General features: G+C 39.9%; 1 protein-coding gene across 1 annotated transcript in view; it reads right to left on the reverse strand.

Moving 5' to 3' along the window:
* Nucleotides 1-22184, reverse strand: part of SMAD6 (SMAD family member 6) — a 38033-nt gene that overhangs the window by 11387 nt on the left and 4462 nt on the right. Inside the window, exon 2 of the mRNA XM_072402602.1 lies at nt 5993-6049. Coding sequence (XP_072258703.1) covers nt 5993-6049 — 57 coding nt within the window. The remainder of the gene's footprint in view (nt 1-5992; nt 6050-22184) is intronic.

Genomic DNA, 22184 nt, shown 5'->3' on the forward strand with positions numbered 1-22184 from the left:
TTAGGAAGGCTTTTCAAAAGAATAAAAAAACACTGAGGAATATTATTAACACTGAGGATTATTATTAAACAGGATTTATATAGCGCCAAAATATTACGCAGCGCTGTACATAAAATACGGGTTGCAAATGATAGATACAGACAGTGACAGAGGAGGAGAGGTCCCTGCTCGAAGAACTTACAATCTAGGAGGTGGGGGAAGTCTCACACATTAGAAAAGGATCCTTTTCTTTTGGTAATGCTGCTGCAAATGCAAAGTATAATATACTTGTACAAGATCAATCTTTTCTGCCACCACTGATTTTCCCTTTCAAGGGTAGACCTCTTACCTACATATGCAGCAAATTGTCCATAATTTTTCAATTATGAACTTGCTATGACGACATTTAATAATAGCTTTGGCAATGGATGATTGTCCAATAAACAAAAGTATTCTAAATGTGCATCAAAAATACGGTAGATGCTGGAGAATTTATTTGGGGGATAGAAAGCACTTCTAAAGTTTGCTCAATGGTTAGCCAGCACAAGGCTGAGTTCTAGAACGACTTTTAACTCTAGCAAAACGATTATAATCTACAAAGGTGACCAAAAGACTACATCGACATATATTCTACAACACACAATATATATATATATTTTTTAAAGGGCTACAGTGTTCTCCTCAGCCCCTTTTAACCCAGACGCACCACCCGACACTCTTCAGTAACCACCTGGCTGTTTTTGTGTGGTTACTAAAGAGTTGAATCACAATACAAGTGATGCCACCCATCTTCAATTTCTTCCCACCTGGCTTAAAAATATTTCTGGGTTGAACACTGGGCAAGATAAGCAAATGAATAATTTGTGTTCCACAAGAAAGCTAAAAGAAAGGTAAAAAGAGCAATAAGATGGTTTAGTTTTATTGTAGTTATTTGAAAGTAGGTCATGTTTTGTTTTAACTACTAATTCAACCCCTATCCATTGAGCCAATTATTGTAGATGACTGTGCCACATTTTCAAAGCTAAGAACCTTTTCCATAGCTAAAACCTCTTTTCCACCAAGTACCTTTGTGTCACTTACAGCTCAGCTCCAGGCAAACAGTAAAACAGATAGCTGCAATATATAAATAGAAACTGTTTTACCTACAAAAGATAATACAACCATTCCTGGTCTCTAAGGACCTTTCCAACCTGGAACTGGGCAATGTAAAATCAGAACACTGATAAATGGTCTTTGCTCTCTCCATTCAGCAGGCCCATTGATTTAGATGATTGCAATGTCCAATATAATAGAATACAGATCTACCACGTCACAGTATGAGTGTTGCTGTACTGGAAATTATCTTTGGTAACAGCAATGCTTTGTATAGAACGCTGTAGAGTCCAATTCTTGTACATTTTCGCTGAAACCAACTACACAATACCTGCTCTGCAGAGTCCAAAGGCCTAACAAAAACTACAAGGAGACCTTGTGATGACTGCCATTTTCAAATTGGATTGGCCAAGATAATCAGAATTGTCTTTCCTTATTCACCCAGTATCTCTATACTTTCATTAGCTTGCATTCTTTGCAGATCAGGGTCCAAAACTGAACTGCAAATTCAAGGCAAGCACAGAAAAATGCATCGCGTGGCGGCACAATCAAATACAAAATGGCGCTGCATTGGTATGGATTGACAGACCCTCTAACAATACATTTTTGATCGACTTCATGGTTTTAAACTAATCTTCAGTATTTCATACAGGCGATTTTTTGTTACAGATTGAATGCCACTAAAAATTGCTAACAACAAATAATTGTATCTAGCAGACTAACCAATCATCATCAACGATTTGTAGCCAAGACCCATGGAATCAAATTATAAAACTGTAGTTCGCTTTGGAATGGTTTGCATTAAATCACAAATATCACAATGTATAGGTAGCATTGAGCTGATGTCACATGGGCTAGATTACTGCCAGGGATTTGTAGCCAGTGTTTTAATCTCTTTCCATTAGCAATTTGTAGCTAAGCTTGGTGATTTGCAACTGAGCCGAATAGGCAAGTTAAAAAGTTAGAAATCGTTAGAAAACTCGTGTGACGTGGCTTCCACAGTACATGTATTGCTAGGCAAACTGCTGAAACATTAGTGTTGACTTTTTTTAATTATTACAAGAAAATGGTTTAAACTATATTCTAGCAATAACGATATAAGTTGTATTGTCAGGCAATTATCCGTATACATCTCATTTGATGTTTAAAAATTATAAATAACATTGAGGAATTCCCATTCTTTACTTTTCCTCCACCACCAATAGTGTAAGGCTAGGTACACACCTGCAGTTATTCTTGTCCGATAATCGGCTCAGGGCTAATACTGGATGAGAATCTTGCCTGTGTACAGCACTCAACGTCAGAACGACCTTCCTGGTGGATCCACAAACGATCGTAATGGGAGAGAAGGGGGAGAGAGCGCAGCAGGGTGCCGCTCCATCATTCTCCCTCTCCCATCTCCATAGAGCAGAATGGTGTTGTATGTACAGCGGTCAATCATTCATCGTGCAGTTGTTCCAACGACAACTATTGCACATGTGTACGTAGCCTAACTCGGTAAAAGGAGCTCTGCCTGCCATTGTTCAAGTCAGAAGGAGCAACATTGATCAGGAAAAGAAAACAGGGCCGGTCAATAATGCATGGTGGTAACAAGGTTAATGGTGGTAACAAGGTTAATAATCAATATCTTGGAGCTGTCCATCATTAATCTGATCATGCACCTGTCAAGTGTTAAATTATCAGTAAAAGAGATGGAATATATATTTAATATATATATATATATATATATAATCAGAGAGGAAATACATAGTTTTTAAAACAGATAATAGTCAATAAAATAAAAATAATGTGTAATAAGTTCAAAAATTACGTTTTTTCTAATATATTTATTTATTATGCAAGAGCTTTTCCCTTAGGTTGGCTATGATCCCAGCAACCAACGCCGAGTTGCACATTTTGATCGATGTGATGGCAATCAGGCTGGTAAGAATGCTTATTGCAGAACAGACATCACCTGTCCCTTTCTGCAATAAAGCCTCCTAGATTTAAGCTCTTCGGGGCAGGGTCCTCTCCTCCTCCTGTGTCAGTGTCTGTCATTTTCCATCCCTATTTAATGTATAGCTCTGCGTAATATGTTGGCGCTATATAAATCCAGTTTAACCTCCTGAGCGGTAAGCCTGAGTGTGACTGATGGTAAAAAAAACCCTGCTGAAAGCGGTAACACCCGAGCCACACACAGCTAAAGAAAAAATAAAGGCGCGTGCGCTGACATTCCCAGGGAGTTCCCGGTGACGTTGGTGCGTACAGCCATCGCTAAGGGAGCAGTGGGATTTTCAAATTATTTTGTATTGAATGCAATACACTGAATTTATATGTCTAGAAGTGGTACATTGTCTTTCACAAATTTATTGATGCACAGTGCTGGATTGTTTTACTAAAGGGGAGGACGCAGCACGCTGCCTCCTGCTTGTCCTTTTCCCTCCCCTCTCCATAGAACAGAACAGGTTGTTCAGCCGTAGCAAACAGCATGTCTGTACAGCTATCATTCATAAAACTGTCACCTGAAACGATCACAAAGGATCTTTTCTAGCTACACTTATTAAGTGTCTGTAGAAGGCTTAAGTCACTATAGGATCCCTGTGCTGGAGTCACCCTGCCTGCAGGGTCTACGAGCCCTCCTTCTGTTACACCCCCACCCCTGCTTTTTGTCTGTAGCATGTACAATTTCAACTGCCCTGACCACAAAGCAGGCTGGAACATGGTGCTGGAAGGATAAGGTTACACAAAGCCTTTAAATGCTTCATAGTTACCATACTTAATTACCCACATTAACATTCTTGAAGCTGTTTATTCCTGCAGGTTTCCTTCCTTCCTCCATCTGCTACTGAAGCACAAGAAACTTCGCTTTAACAACTAACCCATATTGTTCTCTCGGCATTAAAGACCCAAAACGCGCTTAACTCTCGACTGCAAAACATCACAGCACGGCATGCCGAGGAGGGGAAACGTTGCACAGGGTGAATGATTACTAATGCCTAACATGCACAGAATTCAATTTCACAAGCAATTCCATCCAATATTCTACCTTTATTTATAAAATACTCACTACAAAGTCTAAACTTGTAACGCAATACACAAGACATGAGTTGATGCACTAGGTTGTCATTTATTCTTAGTGATACTGAAAATGCAAAATGCGCACTGCCATGTGTTGCTATCTGCTGCATTTTAAAAAGCATAGAATTAATTACAATGTGGTGCACAGTGCAGACCATGAATGGGCCGTCTAGCATAGCACATGGCAAAGTGCGTAGTGGCAACACAGCCATAGTGGGAACGGTCCTTAGTGCAGAACAAAACCCAAACATTAAAGTCACTGCAGCGTAACAGTCCTTTTGATATGATGGCTGCATTATTTCTTTTGTTCAGTTTTTTCTCCTCTGCTCAAACAGGGGCTCATCCTAGCGCCAAAGATGCAAATTAATGCAGAACAGGGTACACCAAGAAGAGCTGAGACAAGAACAAGACAATTGCATTTGGCTCACACTAGGATATGTTGGTGCATGGTTAGAGATTGTGCTCCATGGTTAAACTTATTCTAACAGCTGCTTGACCCACTTCCTCTTCAAAACCCAAACTGCCAAGATAAAGCTGATCTACCATTTGATGCAACAATATGCTCTCCTCTTTTAGGAAAGTTTTCCATGAGAAGCCTAAATAGGATTGGTGAGATTTACTTCCCCAGCATTTGTGTGAGGTTCCAATAGGACCCAAAATATACAGGTAACAGACTTCTTCCCTAGAATATGAATGTTTAGAGTCAGTTCTATCAATTCTGCAAATTTTTTTATACTCGCATTATTTAAATATGAGATAATATGTTTTAATGAGGGCCCGGTAACAAAGTGTAACAGATGACTTTTAATAATCAGTTTTTGCATTAAAGCAGAACTCCACTTGCTCCAAACACTTGCTTTACTGGTCCGTGCATTACAAGCTCACCATTTATTCCTCCCTACATATTATCTGTTTTTGTAAGTATATAGTAAGGTCCATAAATATTTGGACAGAGACAACTTTATTTGTCATCATAATTTATCTGAGTACATACAGAATCCAATGTCTTACAAATTGTCACAGCTTGAAATGGGGCAGAAATGGATGGAACAAAAATGGGCATACCCTACCTACATAATGATAAGAATTTGGAAGGGAACCTGGGCCCCAAACTTTCCATTTTAATATAATACGTACCCCTGCAGCTCTAATATAAACATACGATGCAGGGAGGGAACATTAGGCTACATCTCTACTCCATTAATCATTAACTTTTTAAAACCAAAACGTAGGTGGTGCAAAATTCAAGTAGAACCAGCTGCCAATTTTGCAAGCCAATCCAACTTTTCAGATTGGTTATTGATCAGCTGTATGTCCTGTGACCACACACACAACTTTGCCAATTTTCCCAGACAGAAAAGTGTCAATTCAATCTTAAACATTTATGAAGAGGGCACACATGTACTTTTGACCATTTTTTTTTTACCAACATCCCATCGATTGAGGATATGGCACAACCTATTTACTGTACAGCGCTGCGTAATATGTTGGCGCTATATAAATCCTGTTTATTAATAATAATAATAATAATAATAATAACCTTTGCACTTTTAATCAGTTCTTTGCAATGTGTCCAATCTCTCTGGAGCAAAACAAAGGTAAGGAAAATAAATCTCTCTGTTGCGTGGTGGGGAGTAGATTTTACCTGCCATTCACTTTGGAATAAATCATTTTACTGGATCAGGCCATGTGCACCAAAGCAGACCACTATAGCCTGTGTGATTCCCAGATGTAACGTCCTTGGAATGCTCACTATACAAAGTCCATTGCAATGTAATTTGGCTCATAACATTGAAGTACTTGTTAAGACTAAAAACTTTCTCTGTAAATTAATCACGTTGTTATATTAATCACGCAGACTCACCCAGAGGTTTTTGCTCAAACTGTGGAGAGAGACGAGAATATGGAGGAGGAGGAGATTCTGCAAAGAGAAAAAGATTAAAATGTTTATTTCAGTCTGCTTATTAAAGGCAGCGATGCATCAAATTATTAGTTCTACAGTAAATGCAATCAATTTATATATTATAAAAAAAAGACAGCATACTGCAATTTTAACAGCAATGATAATAATATAATAATATATAAAGCAAGCAGCTTGTGTAACTTACATTAGATTTAGAGATGCAAATTTACCAGTGGAGCTCTGAGCCACACAAGACTGCAATGTTTACATCAGAGCAGGAACAAAATCTAGCTGCTGAGCAGCATCGTAGAACTTCAAATTTAAAAAATGGCACCATGGAACTGTATTGCCCCATGAGCCTGGGTACTTTCTACCCACCGGTCACCTCCATTCACTAGTTATCTTCCACACAGACTAAGGCTGTGTACACAAGTGCAATGGTTCTCATCCGATAATTGGCTCAGGAATGATATCGGATGAGAATCTTGCATGTGTACAGCCCTCGTCGTCCATCGTCTGAACGACTGTCCTGGTGGATCCATGGACGATGGACAAAGAACAATCGTAATGCAAGTAAAGGGGAGAGAGCCCAGCGGACTGCCACTTTGTCGTTCTCTTCCCTCCCCTCTACATACAACAGAATGGTGTTGTATGTACAGCGCACATTCATGCATCGTGCAGTTGTTGGAAAGGACTGTGAAAGATCCTTTCCAATGACAATTATTGCATGTGTGTACTTAGGCTAAAGCTGAGTACACACATGCAATAATTGTCATTGGAAAGGAATTTCACGATCCTTTCCAACAACAAAAGACTGCACAATGCATCATGTACATACAGCACCGTTCTTTACTTGCATCAGGATCGTTTCTTGTCTGTGGATCTGCCAGGCCAGTCGTTGGAACAACGAGTGTTGTACACACGCCAGGTTCGCGACCAATATCAGCCCAGAGACGATTATCGGAATCATGCCACGTGTGTACGTTCATTAGATGACGGTTGATGAAAATGATCTTTTGTGACCATTTACAGTGACCGATGACCAAAGGGTCGGGCTGTTCAATCAGCAAATCCTGCTGTGCTCTACATTCAATTCAACGTGGATAAGCAATGCCAGGAAACCACTGTACATGTGTCAGTTTTGCCCGAGACCGGCACAACTCTTCTTCTTGGACGAAAATAATCTGATGTGTGTACAAAGCTTTATCATTCTCTGGTCATCTGGGCTAAATAGGTCATTACCTGTGAATGACCCAACCCATGGAAGCATATCATTATGGCACCCTGAATGAAGAAAACAAAGCTGGCATTTCAGAGCCTCATTGCAAGTCATTCAAAAGGAGAGTAGAAAGTGAACATTGTGCATTTTCTGAACAAATCTGTAGGTGGGTTTAGATTTACACAGCAGTGATCAACCCAGATTTTTAAGCTGAATGGGAAGAAGCTGTAGACAAGTGGTGGCCCCTGTATTGTGATCCAACTCATCATTAACCAATCAAAAAACAGCCAGGTGGTCACATTAAAGTGCTGGGTGGTGCGCCCGGCTAAAAGGAGCTGTGGAGACCACAGCACAGTATTTATATAGCGCTTACATATTAAGCAGCGCTGATTAAAGTCCATAGTCATGTCACTATCTAAACCTCAAAGTTGCTTACAATCTAATGTCCCTACCATAGTCATGTCTTTAATACAGTCCAAGGGCAATTTTGGGGGAAGCCAGTTAACCTAACTGCATGTTTTCGAATTATAGGAGGAAACCCACGCAAACATGGGGAAAAGCTGCAAACTCCATGCAGTGCCCTGGCCAAGATTTGAACCTGGGACCTATCGCTGCAAAGGCTAACCACTGTGTTACCCGCTTAGGGAATATAAACAGTCCTTTTCCTTTAATAAAACAAAAATTAATGACATCACCGGTTAAAAGCAGTAATGAGGAACAACACAAAAAATAAAAATAAAGGAAATGAAGAGCAAAGATAGGAAGGAAAACGATTAAAAAAAACATATTAGAGGTTGGGGGAGGACTAAGATTCTTTCTTTTAGCTCTTTACAAAGTGGGAGTTTTCTGTAAAAGAGAATAAATGCCATTTCCTAGGACAGACTGCCTGAATGAGAGCAGGAGAAGAGGAAGGGGGTAGTGGTGAGTGCAGCTTTAAGAAAGCAGCTGTAATTGGCGAGATCTCCAGATAAACAGTCATTCTGGCGCCAGCAAAAAAGCAAACTCTGTATTATCACCACTCCTACTCCTCAACAGCAGAGGGACCTCCTCAGGAAAGCAGAACTGAGAGTGATCTGATTTCAAAGAGAAAGCATGCCAGACAAAATAAACTTCAAAACTCCCTGATTCCTGGGCTCCTCTCCTCTCCATTAGAGAGGACCCGACCTCATAAAACCATTACAGGGAAGAATGGCTTTATCTGAAGTCTGGGTCCCACAATTGAGCTTAATCTACTTTCTACAGACAGCCTGTATCCCCCCCAACTCCCTCCTCTGTAACAGCAATGAAATGGCTCTGGTTTTGTGGACAATTTATCCACCAGGGAATGTTACCCACTCAACATATTTTACCAAGACAGCAGATTTTTTTCTGCAAAGTAAAAAGTTATAATTAGAGGCCGCAGAGTCAAAACTCAGAGCAACCGGGTCTATAACTGCAGCTTGCCAGGTATACAGACTGGTACAGATATGCCATTCCTTGTGATCTTTGCCAGCTTCTTTACAAACATTTATTGTTTGTCACTCAAAACGATTGACAGGGATTGTATTGAGTAAGTATGAACTAATGAGAGCTATAGAGACAGGCTGCGGGTTATGTTCTATGGAGACAGGAGGGGGTAGAAGGAGTGGAAGATGCCCCATTGTGCCCTCCACTATAGAAAACAATAGTTCTCTATGATCTGCTGTGTTGGATAATCGACCAACATCAGTGTCCAAACCAGAATTTTTTTTGGGCCTGGTGGGAAGAAATTGTAGGCAGGTGGCAGCCTCTATATTGTGACACAACTGTTCAGTAACCACCCAAAAACACCCGGGTATTTACTGAAAAGAGTTGGGTGGTGCGCCCAACTAAAGGGGGCTGGGGGGAACACTGGAACACGAAATGCAAACTATTGGGGAGGAATGCAAACTATTGGGGAGGACACCCGGGTAGTTACTGAAAAGAGTTGGGTGGTGCGCCCAACTAAAAAGGGCTGGGGGGGAACACTGGAACATGAAATGCAAACTATTGGGGAGGACACCAACTTGGTTTGAGGTGTCTTTGTACTCTGTTACCAATTCCAAATTTCATTTTTGGGCATTAGAAATCGGACATCTACACAAACCTTAAAAGTTTCTGCTATAGGATCTCATCAGTGCAAATGACTTGCAGAGATTATTTGAAGGGAAAAGGTACATAGCTTGAAGGCAAAAATAATTCCAGTAAACTTTGCGGCATCATCATCACCAAGGCAGGTGGCCCATAAACATACATATTCTGCTTGGCTGAAGGTTTGTGTTTAAATTCGTGGCAATATTGTTGGTGGGGTAGGAGTAAAAAAAACAATAATATCAGATCAAGAAGAGTAATTAGAGCATGTTTTAAATTCTGTGTGATCAACTATTTTCCAAAAATGATCATCAAGCACAGACATGTCACATGACCTAGCCTATTGTCCCTTTTATTATACAGTATTTATATAACGCTGACATATTATGCAGCACTGTACAATAAATAGGGGTTGCAAATGACAGACAGAGACAGCAAGAGAGGAGAGGACCCTGTCCTGAAGAGGTTACAATCTAAAAGGTGGGGGTAACAGCACACATTTATCTAGTGAAACACCAAGGAAGAAGCGGTATTTATCATTTGACTGTAATGAAATTGTAAATCGTTTGGGGCAGGTTCAGAACTGCAGTGGGATCAAGTGATCCTGCACGGTCCCTGGCCAACTGCTTAGCTATTTACATCACAGGTTCTTAAAAAAAACAAACAGTTACAATCTAGGAGGTGGGGGAAGTATCACACAATAGGAGGGGGATATGGAATGGTGGGTAAGTGGTGAGGGGTTTAGGATACTAAAAGATGGGTAGGCAAGTTTGGGGTTTTTGTGCTTTTTTAAATGAGCAGAAAGTAGCAGCAAGCCGAATAGAATGAGGAAGACCATTCCAGAGAGTCGGAGCAGCTCTAGAAAAGTCTTGGAGCCGTGCATGTGATGAGGTTATGAGTGAGGAAGTCATTGATAGGTCATTGCAGGAGTGAAGAGAGCAGCTAGGGAAGTATTCTACCAGGTCAGAAAAGTAAGTGGGACAAGAACTGTGGAAAGATCCCACTAATGCCCAATACTTCAGTTCTTTGAACATTTTACAGCGAGTTTCAGCAAGCAGTTCAGACCCGCTCACTGCCGCCCGCAGCCAGTCATTCTCTATGGGGCTAATGCAGGTAGAAGTTACATGCAGATTCTCCCCAAAACAATGGTTCACTGCCATAAGGAAATGGTAACCACACCACAAGCTCACTGCCAGACTGAACATAGTGCAGACTTTACTGTGTGTCTGATTAAGCTAGGTAACCAGCACCCTTTTGATCCTTTACCTTTGTCAATAGAGCAGACAGACTGTGCTATACAAATCTGTCTAGACTTTCATTAGCGATGACTCCATCCTACAATTGTTGCAGGCATTTAAGTTGCATCATTTACTTTTCAGGCAATTCTCAATTACTTTCCCTAAATGTGCAGTTCCTTGTGCAAATGTTTATGGAATGCTCGCGTTATCATCAGTCTGAAATTGTGCCTTGAAACAAAATGCACATGAACGGTTTGCTTTGCACTGAGCGGCAATGACCTGAATGTTGAATGCAGTCCTATTGTGTGATATTTCCCCCACCTCTTAGATTGTAAGCTCTTGGGAGCAGGGTCCTCTCTTCCTCCTGTGTCACTGTCTGTATCTCTCTGTCATTTGTAACCCCTATTTACTTTTATGTATTTAATGTACAGTGATGCGTAATATGTTGATGCTATATAAATCCTGTTTAATAATAATGCAGTATGAGTGTAAATCAGTTATTGATATAAAGCATGCAGAAACATACCCTTGCTTTTTTGCACTCCGCGATCAAACGTGTGAACAAACATGAGTGGTGTTATAAATACCATGTAGCGTGATTTTATTAATATTAAACAGGATTTATATAGCGCCAACATATTACGCAGCACTGTACATTAAATATTTTGACAACCAATTGGTAAATCACATTGTGGATACATGTAAACATGCTAGATTTCCACGATTACAAATGGTGCTCTGTGGCAGCAGAAAGCTAGCATCAGTACGGAGAATGGCTGGAGTGGTAATAGTTATCGTAGTTCATCATGATATTTGTCCATTACAAGTGTTTAGCGGTTGGGTTTGCCACGCCTTGTAATTATTGTAATCAGCTGCTGTGCTGTCCCATGATTAAAGTAAGCAGCAGGCAGAATTACAAAGGGAATGCTCACCACGGTTCACATTAACAAACAGACTTAAATGTGATTATTACAACCAGCAGAGGTGAACTTCTAGCTATATATAAAATAACCAGAGAAGCAGGCGCACAGTAAAAAATTCAAGCAGCTCTACTGTAAAATCTGGCAGTCAAGGAGGACAGATCAGGGAAATACCTTTACCTGTACATATCTGAATATAGAAAGTTTCACCTCCATCACTGCTAAACCTACTTCTCATGGTACACAATACTGAGCTTGCCTGGGGTCAGACCAGTGCATTATTATTAGAGAATTTATATGGCACTAACATATTCCGCAGCACTTTACATTAAATAGGGTTTGCGACAGACAATGACACAGGAGGAGGGGAGGACCCTGCCCTGAAGAGCTTACAATCCAAGAGGTGGGGGGAGTAACACAATAGGAGCGGAGAGCATACCAACTTTCCCTGCAACATGGGCTCCCTAGAAGGTAATGGCCTTACCCAACACCTAAAAGAAGCTAGAAATAGAGCGAACATTACCAGCTACACAACCACAGCAAATTTAGACGTTGAAGGGGGAGGAAACTAGTCAATGGCTGCTGGTTGTTTATGTGCATCTCTCTATCCTCCCACCCTAAAGTAAAAAACAACAGCAAAAGTCTGTGCATGCACAAAAATGGGTTTTGAGTGATCTTTTAAATGAACAGAAAGTAGGAGAAAGGTTATTAGGATGAGGAAGACCATTCCAGAGAGCTCTAGAAAAGTCTTGGAGCCATGCGTGTGATGGGGTTATGAGTGAGGAACTCAGTAGTAGGTCATTGGCGGAGAAGAGAGCCGCTAGGGGAGTATTTTTTTTTACCAGGTCATTTATCTCTCAATACTCTGCCTAAAACTACAAACGACTGCTAGATTGTCCCGACATTATTCATCAATCTGCTCTGGAAGATTAATGAGTAGGGACAGTAGCTGAATTTAAAATGTTCACAAAAGATCATTTCCAGCATCAAATCTACATGTGTACAGGGCTTGAGGCCATCTTTACAATACCAGTTATTTTATTGTATGAGTTTTTGCATTGAGGTCGACAGGAGTTTTGCAAATGTTTGCAAAAGATAAGTGAACACTTCTATTGTGTGTTACTTCCCCCACCTCCTAGACTGTAAGCTCTTCGGGGCAGGGTCCTCTCCTCCTCCTGTGTCACTGTTATTTCCAAACTATTTACCGTACAGTGCTGCGTAATATTCTGGCGCTATATAAATCCTGCTTAATAATGATAAAGGATGGACTTCATGCAAATTTGCCTTTTTGTTCTGCTCCTCCTGAAAGCTAAAAGACTTCACAGCCGCCTACATATATGCAAAACATTTCTATTGTCTCCTATTGTAACTTGCCCATGGAATTTCATCAGGTTGTAAATTTTAAAATGCACAGCCAAACGTAAAAAAAAGCAAAACATTCTATTAAAATGAATTGACTTAAGACATTGGCTGGCAGTTTAAACGGCTTACAAAAACCCTTCTGACCTTTTTGCTATGCACTGCCGATATAAACTGATGCAAAAAGTAAATCCGATGGGTTTTATGCATTACTGTACAATCACGGTCTACATGCCTGCTGTAGGTTTGCATACAATTTGCAGGAATTCTGTGTATGTGATAATGGCTGGATATGTGACTGTACTGACAGCTCTGATTGCTTGATGCTGGGGTGTTATTAAACAGTGATACAGGCAGCATGCTTCATTCTGAAGATTGAAGGCCAATCTCCCCCTCCCTATGTCTGATCCCCACACGCATCGCTGCTTGCCTGCTATTCAACAAATGCAGCACTCAGGACCCAAAAGATCCCCCAGAAAAAAAGAAAAGACAAGTATTCTGTACGCTCTGATTCTCCATAACACTGAACATACTTACCCTCCCCTGGCTCTCCATAACATTGAACAGCTCCCTTCCCCCTCCCTACATCAGCACTTTACTGAGGATAATGTCTTTTACTGGACAAACATCACAGGGCTCATGTAAACACCAGCACAATGTTTGGGGAGATCTAACCCCCTTTCAAGACTTGAGTAGAAAAAAAAACAAAAAAGAGAGAGTAATCTCATTCCTAGGTCTGTGCATGAACAAAGCAAAGAGCTAGACAAACAACAGACAAAAAATTATAGCCCTCCAGTCCATTAAAGGGACCATGTAATCTATTGAATTCTATAGAAATTCAGCAGACTTGAAAAAGGTGTCTCACATGTGGAATGCTGGATAAACCTAAACCTCAACCTATATTGCAATATAAAAGTCTGCAGAAATGTTAAAGGCTCATTCAGGTGCAAGACTTGGTCTGGAAATGTGCATTGTGACTACTGTAACCTCCTCTTCTCTGGTATTCCTCTAACCCGACTCTCGTTCTACAATCTAATATGAATGCTGCAGCCAGATTCATCCATCCTTCCCACCGCTCCTCTTCCGCTGCATCTCTTTGTAGTTCTCTTTACTGGCTTCCATTTCACCTTGGAATCAAATTCAAGCTCCTGTACTTTGCCTTCAAATCCCTCCACAGTTCTTGTTCCTCTTACATTTCTGACCTGGTAAAAATATACTCTCCTAGCCGCTCTCTTCACTCTTCCAATGACCTACTAATGACTTCCTCACTCATAACCTCATCACACGCACGGCTCCAACACTTTTTTCTAGAGCTGCCCCGACTCTCTGGAATGGTCTTTCTCGTCCTATTCGGCTTGCTCCTACTTTCTGCTCATTTAAAAGAGCACTCAAAACCCATTTTTTCAGACTTGCCTACCCCTCTTCTTCTGTCTTTTAAAACCAGCACTACTTCCCACCACTACATATCTCCCCTCCTATTGTGCGTTATTTGCCCCACCTCCTAGATTGTAAGTTCTTCGGGGCAGGTTCCCCTTCTCCTTTGTCACTGTTTGTATCTGTCTGTCATTTGCAACCCCTATTTATATGTTGGCGCTATATAAATCCTGTTTATTAATAATATTAATATTACAAGCCAACAGACTTTCAATGTAGATTTAAAGGAACATGCTTCATTATTTTTTTTATAAGAATGAAGTGCACCACAACACAGACAGCCCATGTGTTTGTTGCAGTAAAATGCAAGTATGCTGTATGGGGAACCTGTGTGTTTTGTGCAACAGTATACGAAAAGGATAAACTTTGGTAATGGTTGTCTCACTCCAAATATATGGTTTAGAGATCTAGCCTTCCCTTAAAAGATCGAATAATATGTGTAAAAAAAAAAGAGGGGATTTTGTGGCTAATTTAATCGAGTTGTATTTCAGTTTTCTGACAAAAAAAATACATCACAATAATTTATCTCAACTTCCATTGGTTTGCATTGAGTTGAGATAATACATCTAGACAGCAGGTTGCTATGCAGAGACCATTATTGCTGTACTGATCGTTTTAATGTCTTGTAACCCGACTCATTTTGCCTATATGGCTTCCTCAGGGGTGTGTAGCAGAAGAATTATAATGCCAGATAATTGTGAAGGAGTAAAAAATATACAGTGGGTAGGGTTGTTGTATGGGGTTCAGGAATGGATAAGTATTGTAGAAATATTTTGCTGTGTGTAGCAGCAAGGGCTGCCTAGATAGGGTTAGATTGGTGGTAAAATGATGATTATGATATGCAGCATGGAGAAGCGTAGCTTAGTATGCACAGACACTTTTATTATAGACCCCGAAGGCCTATTTATCAATGTAAATAGAAGTTATGCCACTGCTGGCTTCCTAAAATGCTAGGTGTTTGGCTATTATTCTGAACCATCGGTGCATTATATTGGGTCAATGACCCGGAACAAGTATGTAGGGCAGAAAAGTCAGTAACACTTTAAAATCTGTAAATTAAAGTACTAAAAGTTGGGGGTCAGCAAGACAACCAGGCAATTACCATTTTCAGGAGGCAAGCTTCCTTTATGAAGGTGAAGTACAAATACATTTATCAAGTCTGAATGTTTTGTAATGACCATCTTAAAGGAAAACGGTACTGGAGAAATATACAAGCTGCCATTTGCTTTTGAAAGTGCTGCATCCAACCACCCATCGGCTTTAATGCATTGTGCATAACTGACCCAGCACATGTATGAAGATCAAATGTTCTGCTTGTTAAAGGTCAGCGATTTAAAGAGTACTGAAGCCAGACACTGCCAGGAAGATAGAATTCTCAAAATTAGGTGAGAAACAAAGGCCAAAATTTTAAGAGTCCTCAGGCAACACAATCACGATTGTTGGTATCGGGCATCTATGAAGTTTTAGACTCTCCATGTTTTTTGCAGCGTGTCACCCCATAGGAGGATTCATCTGATCAACTTGTACCGATGACCATTAATAGAGATAAAATGTGAAGAAATGCACAATTTGTAAGTTGTCCTCAGAACAAAAAGTTGATGGAATATCATCCAATGGGAAAATTTCCTGTTGCATTTACTAAGAACAGGAAGTAAAGTAAAATTCAGTATAATGGTATGGTTTCCAAGTGAAGGAACTGAAATTCAGAATAAGTTTACATCAACAAGGACGACATGAATAATTACACAGGTGAAGCAACATTCTCTCAAAAAAGGAACCATTTTAGACATTCATTAGTCTACTTAACCATCTCAAGAAGACTTTTTAAGGCTAAACTGAAGAGCAAACATTTACCTTTGAATCCCCCCCCACCTCCACTGCAAAGGTTAGGTGCTCATTTTGTTTATGGGGTGATAAAGGAGGAAAAAGATTCATCTAAATCTGCAGCCTGCTCTGGTTATGTGGTCCTAGTATTTGATCCGGACCTTGCAATAATTGCATAACCAGATTGCAGATCCTACATAATAGATATCAAAGCTCCGACTGGCTAGGCAGATAGAGTTGGAAGCCTGCCTGGGGTTTGCATAAAGATGAGGAAGCCTGCAGGAGTTGGGCCATGTAAACACGTGCAATAAATGTCATTGCAAAGGATCTTTCATGATCCTTTCCAACCACTGCTTGATGCATGAACCAGCTCTGTACATACATTCTGCTCTATGGAGAGGGAAGGGGGAGAACGGCGGAGCGGCACCCTGCTGCACTCTCCCCTCCCCTTCACTTCTATTATGATCGTTCTCATCTGTGGATCTGTTGGGATCGATTATCGGACGAGAACCATTACCTAGACTTCAGAATAAAGGTTGTTTATTATTCAACATGACCTGGGCAAAACAAACATTTACCCTAGCAGAGAATCCCCCTGCCCACTGCCCAAGTGTAAAAGTTAGTTATCCTTAGAGTTCAGACTTTTTTTAGTAGAAAACTCCAGATTGGCTTAATTTCTCCCCTGATTGGTAGCCAATGCTAGGAAAGGCATACAGATATGTAAGAGACAAAGCTCCCATTATAAACATACTCCATGTACCCCATAAATAAGAGGACCCTCCTAATGGGTTGAATAGGATGCTAAGGATAATCACTGAAAACTAAAATCGTATTTGGCTTAAATACCCAGTGATATGCAAATGAAAAAAAACAGAATTCGTTATTCAAATTACTGGATCTTAACTTGTTTTCTCGAGTGGAGGTTTTTAATGCCTTTAATATTCAGCCCCACACTCTGAATCAGACATTAAGTATAATCATGAGAATCATAAATTATGGGGAAAAGGTTGGAATAATTCAGATCATGGGGATGGTGAACAAATACTGAATTGATTGCAACAGTTGATTTAAAAATCCATCACAATGAGGATAGCAATATCAGTTGAAAATAACACTGAATAGTGAATGTCTAAGATCACATCATCTATGGCTACAACGGGTGTTCCACATCATTAGAGACTACAGAGTACTGTTTTCAATTAGTAGGGCCCTGCTTGGAAGGCTTGCAGTGAGATTAGAGGATAAGAGTGATATATTTGCTGTTCAGCACTACAGAGCAGAAAAGTAGAACCTGCATATGTAACAAGCAATGTTGGTGACCTCAGGTACAAAATACTTTAATACACAGTGTTTCTCAACAAGGGGTCCGAATAACCTCTGGGTTCCTCCAGAAGTTGCTAGGGGTTCCATGAACAATTTGTGCGTCTTAATCAGTTTAACTTACACCAATCCGTAGCAGTATTTTTTTTTTTTTTTAAGTCTACAGAAACTCCTTGCTAAGTGAGCTATCAGCTTATGTGTAGCTATTTGAAGATTTTATCTTACCATGTGATCTGGTGACAACTGGATTTTCTAATACTTTCTATTGGTACAATGGTCAATCAGGATTATTATTATTATTAAACTGTATTTATAAAGAGCCAACATATTACAAAGTGCTGTACATTAAATAGAAGTTGCAAATGACAGACACAGGAGGAGAGGACCTGGCCCAGAGGAGCTTACAATCTAAGAGTGGTTACAAAGATATTATGAAACTTAACATGAGTCTTAAGCCTTCCCTAACCAAAAATACGTTTTTACTACAAAACACCCATCATCAGGGGCAAACACCCATCATCAGGTCCCTAGAGAAAGCCCTTGAGATCCTTCTGTCCAACTCGGATAAACTTGTCAAAAAGGCAACCTGCTGGACAATGTCGGGAAACCAGATATGGGTATGATATAAAAAGGCAGTTAAAATAAATAAAACCATTGGCTCCATCTTTTTGTACAACAGACAGTAAGGCATGCATTTTAGCCAACAAGCAGATCCAATTATAAAAACGTTGACAAAAACGACTGAACATCACTATGATGACAGGAGTGCCTTCTGATCCAGGCAAAATCAACAGGATCTGGGGACAATCATGTAGTTTGTACAGGTACAAAACCTGTAAAGGTAAAACATGCAATTCAGAATACAAAATTTGAATATGTGTTTTTCCTAAACATTGTTTGAATAAATACACAAACATCATACAATAAATATTTATCTATCTATGAACATTTCATTAGGCTCTATTGAAAGATTGGTTTAATTTTTTCCAAACACTTCGTCTACTAGTAACAATAAATAAATAAAAAACACCAAACGCACGTAAGTTCTGACCTTGCCAATGCTTAATTTGTTGTACTTTTTAGTTCTACTTTATGGACAACTAAAACAAACGTTCTAAATGGTTCTGGAAATCGTGGGATACAAATAAAGGACCATTGTTAATTTTGGTTCCCAATTCAACATAACGCAAGATAATGTATGGGAAGAAGACAAACACCATCCATTCATCTCTGCTCTTCCCTGTACTGAAAATGCCTTTTATTTCTTGGCCCATGCATACAGGAAAACTTTGTTTAACTTTGGTGCAATGGCAGGCCTAAGCACAATCTCATGGGGGTGAAGGTACTTGGCATTGGCCAAGTTTAACCCTGGACCAGAAGTTCATGGCTATGGATACAGAAAGGGCTAAGATCAGAGATCATATTTTAAAAGGTTTAGATAAATACATTCTACTGTAGCTATCCTGCTACCTATATACCTAACATACACACATACCTTCTGTCTGAGGAATCCAACTCAAAAGTAATCCTAGCAGAGGGAAGTATGGGTCCCCTTATGCCTGGAAAGTGTCAAGCCTAAAAAGGGGTTATCGTACAGTTTAGTCATGACAGGCCTGCAATGTTTCCCACTAAAGACCTGTTTCTCTGTGTAATTACACAAGTAGCCCCAGGCAGGGAATTTAAAAGCTAGCCTTGAAAAGAGATAAGGAATCTACCACTTAGTAACCCCTTCTATTTTGGATGCAAACCCTTTCATCCCAAAGGTTCAGCTAAAAAGCTGTAACAGAAGTTTACCTTCCAAAGTGTGTATATTATATATACACACACAAAAAAAAAAAAAAAAAAAAAAATATATATATGTGTATATATACACATACACACACACACATACACACAATGTTCTCACCAGCCCCTTTTAGACGGGCGCACCACCCGGCACTTTTCAGCAACCACACGGCTGTTTTTGGGTGGTTACTGAATGGTTGGGGTAACCATACAGGGCTGCCAACCACCTAGAGTTTTTTCCCACCCAGCCTAAAAACTTTTCTGGGTTGAACACTATACATCCAAATTGTTTCAAGACGAGGGGAAATTGTAGGCACCCAAAAACACCCGGGCGGTTACTGCAAAGTGCTAAGTGGTACACTCGTCTAAAATGGGCTGGGAAGAAGACTGATTGTGTGATACTTCCCCCACCTCCTAGATTGTAAGCTCTTCAGGGCAGGGTCCTCTCATCCTCCTGTGTCACTGCCTGTCATTTGCAACCCCTATTTAATGTACAGCGCTGCGTAATATGTATGTATATGTATATATATATACATAAACACACACACACACACACACATATATACATACACCCTAAAATTTCATCTTTAGTCAACGTTATTCAATAGACATCTACTGACATCAGCCCATTTCATTCCCTTTCCACATAGCATGGAACACTTGAAATTATCCCACAAACAACTCCCCCCTTTCCTTTGTGTGGAATATTTATTATAGAAGTTTTCCATTTAAAATTTAGATTCATTGCATAAACTTCAGTATAGTCACACAGAGATGTCCACCCACCCTCGGTAAGCCACAGGGCAACCCTATCATTTCAGTTCTTCTTTCTACCCATAATCAATGTGAAGAATCCTATTGTTAGCTTTCTATGTTTAAAGCAAAGCAAATATCTTGAAAACAATATACTCTCGTGAGCCACCTAGAATGGAGAACACATTTTCATATGAACCTTTTAGACAATAGTAACTTGGCATGTATGTTTCAAATACCAAACTATAAAGAATCGCAGCCAATGTGGGGGTCGATACAGAAATTTGTTGGCAAATCACGGCTTATGGTGACAGGAAATGCTCTTTCCCCGTAGACTCCTATGTAGAGCTGATGTTTGGTTTGTGATGGGAAGCATGCTGTGGATTACAATTAAGAAACTTTAGAACCCTGTCAGAGATTGCCCTTGACACCAGTCATGTTACATGTGCTGTGGATGAGAATCACGGGAAGGGTTGTTCAACATTAGATACAGTGCTGCTGGCTACAACCCAGTGACTGGAGCCAGGAGGCCAGCGTTTTCATATCGTCCTCATGCTAGCAAACTATGAAAGTAACAGTAAATGATACTGTACCAAAGGTAAACCAATAAAGGCAGCAGTAAACAACCCCTTCACCACCAAAAATATTTGAATGCATAGCAATTGATGAGCAATTTTGTAAATGCATCTAGTATGGTTACTTGGCTACTTTGTATCATTCTGGCTCCATACACAGTAAAAAAGCCTTAGGCATTTAAAAAAAAGTACATGTAAGCTTCCAACAAGCTCATTGTTCTCCTAGCTGGCCAACCAACGATGTCTACTCCAGACCTAATATAATAAAGGCTTTCTAAGATCTGGACCAGCTTACGTTACCAAAATTTTGGGAGATCTCACCACTGGCTACGGGAGCTCCTAGGATAGATCATTGACGAGAAGAAGATAGAAGACACCGGCTACACCATCAGATCCTCATGATGTGCTTAAGAATGAAGAAAGATAATTTTTGGGGGATAAAGTCATTGTGAGAAGACATGTTCCTCAAGCAACTTAAGTAGGTCTAGCCAAAATTATCACCCCACCAGCATCAACCTGAATGGCACCATTTCACATGGCAGCTTCTTCCAGTGATTAGCTGATATCCTGCTAATTAGTAAAGGTCGGCTATACAAGAGTCCAATTTGTACTTAAACCCGAATCCTTTTTTCCTTTGATGACGGATCGTTGCATGTAACCATATTGAACAGCATAGAATTCAATAGCTTTTATGTGGTTACATTGATCAGCATGTGAATAGCGGGCAATAATTGGCATAGTAGGGCTTCACAGACATCCAGACAGCCTATAGACACTTCCAGTGAAAAAGAGATGGCGGGGCCTAGGCCAACTTCTGGAATTTAAAGTGTAACTGATATCAAATAATATAATGATAGAGAATGTCATCTTTATTTTAAGTGCTAACCTGGAACTGTTGGATGGATGAATTATATATATATATATATATATATATATATATATATATATTTTTTTTTTTTTTTTTTTTTTTTTTTTTTAAGGTGACTACACTTGATGTACAGCATCCCATTATACGCAGGATTTAGCAACCCCCCTCGGCACAATCTGGATGTGGACTACAATGCTATGGGTCACCTTATCTCTTTAACCTCATTGCAATGTATTACTGGGTATACAAGAGCAGTATTTTCCCCTTTATTGTGACCCAACTATTCAATACCCACACAAAAACAACTGGGTGGTCACTGAAAAGTTACAGGTGGCACACCCAGCTAAAAGGCCCTGGGGAGTTGTAAACTAATGAGCTAGCAGTAAAGATGATGGGAATAAAATCAGGAAACTCATTAAGAACAGTTACAGTATGTTCATCCAATCCTTGGTGCAAAAGGTATGTCATGGCAGCTCCACCAAAAAAATACAGGATGCCTGGAAGCAAAATAATTCTCTCTGATGTAAAAAACAGCACTCTAGTAGGTTATCTACAAATTACTAATACAATATTACAGAAGGAAGACGAAGGTTCGGACTCTCTACATAACCAATCCATGTTAACATGGATATAGATATAGGAACTGTGGTTCATTTTTTTTCCTTTTTGGTATTAAAGGATTGTCAAATATTCTTCTACTGGTCTCTCTAGCAATTTGTCCTGTGCAACAACTAGCAGTGCTTTTTAAAATTTTATTCATTCACTTAATC

The sequence above is a fragment of the Pyxicephalus adspersus genome, chromosome 2, assembly GCF_032062135.1.
Source record: "Pyxicephalus adspersus chromosome 2, UCB_Pads_2.0, whole genome shotgun sequence".
Classification (NCBI taxonomy): domain Eukaryota; kingdom Metazoa; phylum Chordata; class Amphibia; order Anura; family Pyxicephalidae; genus Pyxicephalus; species Pyxicephalus adspersus.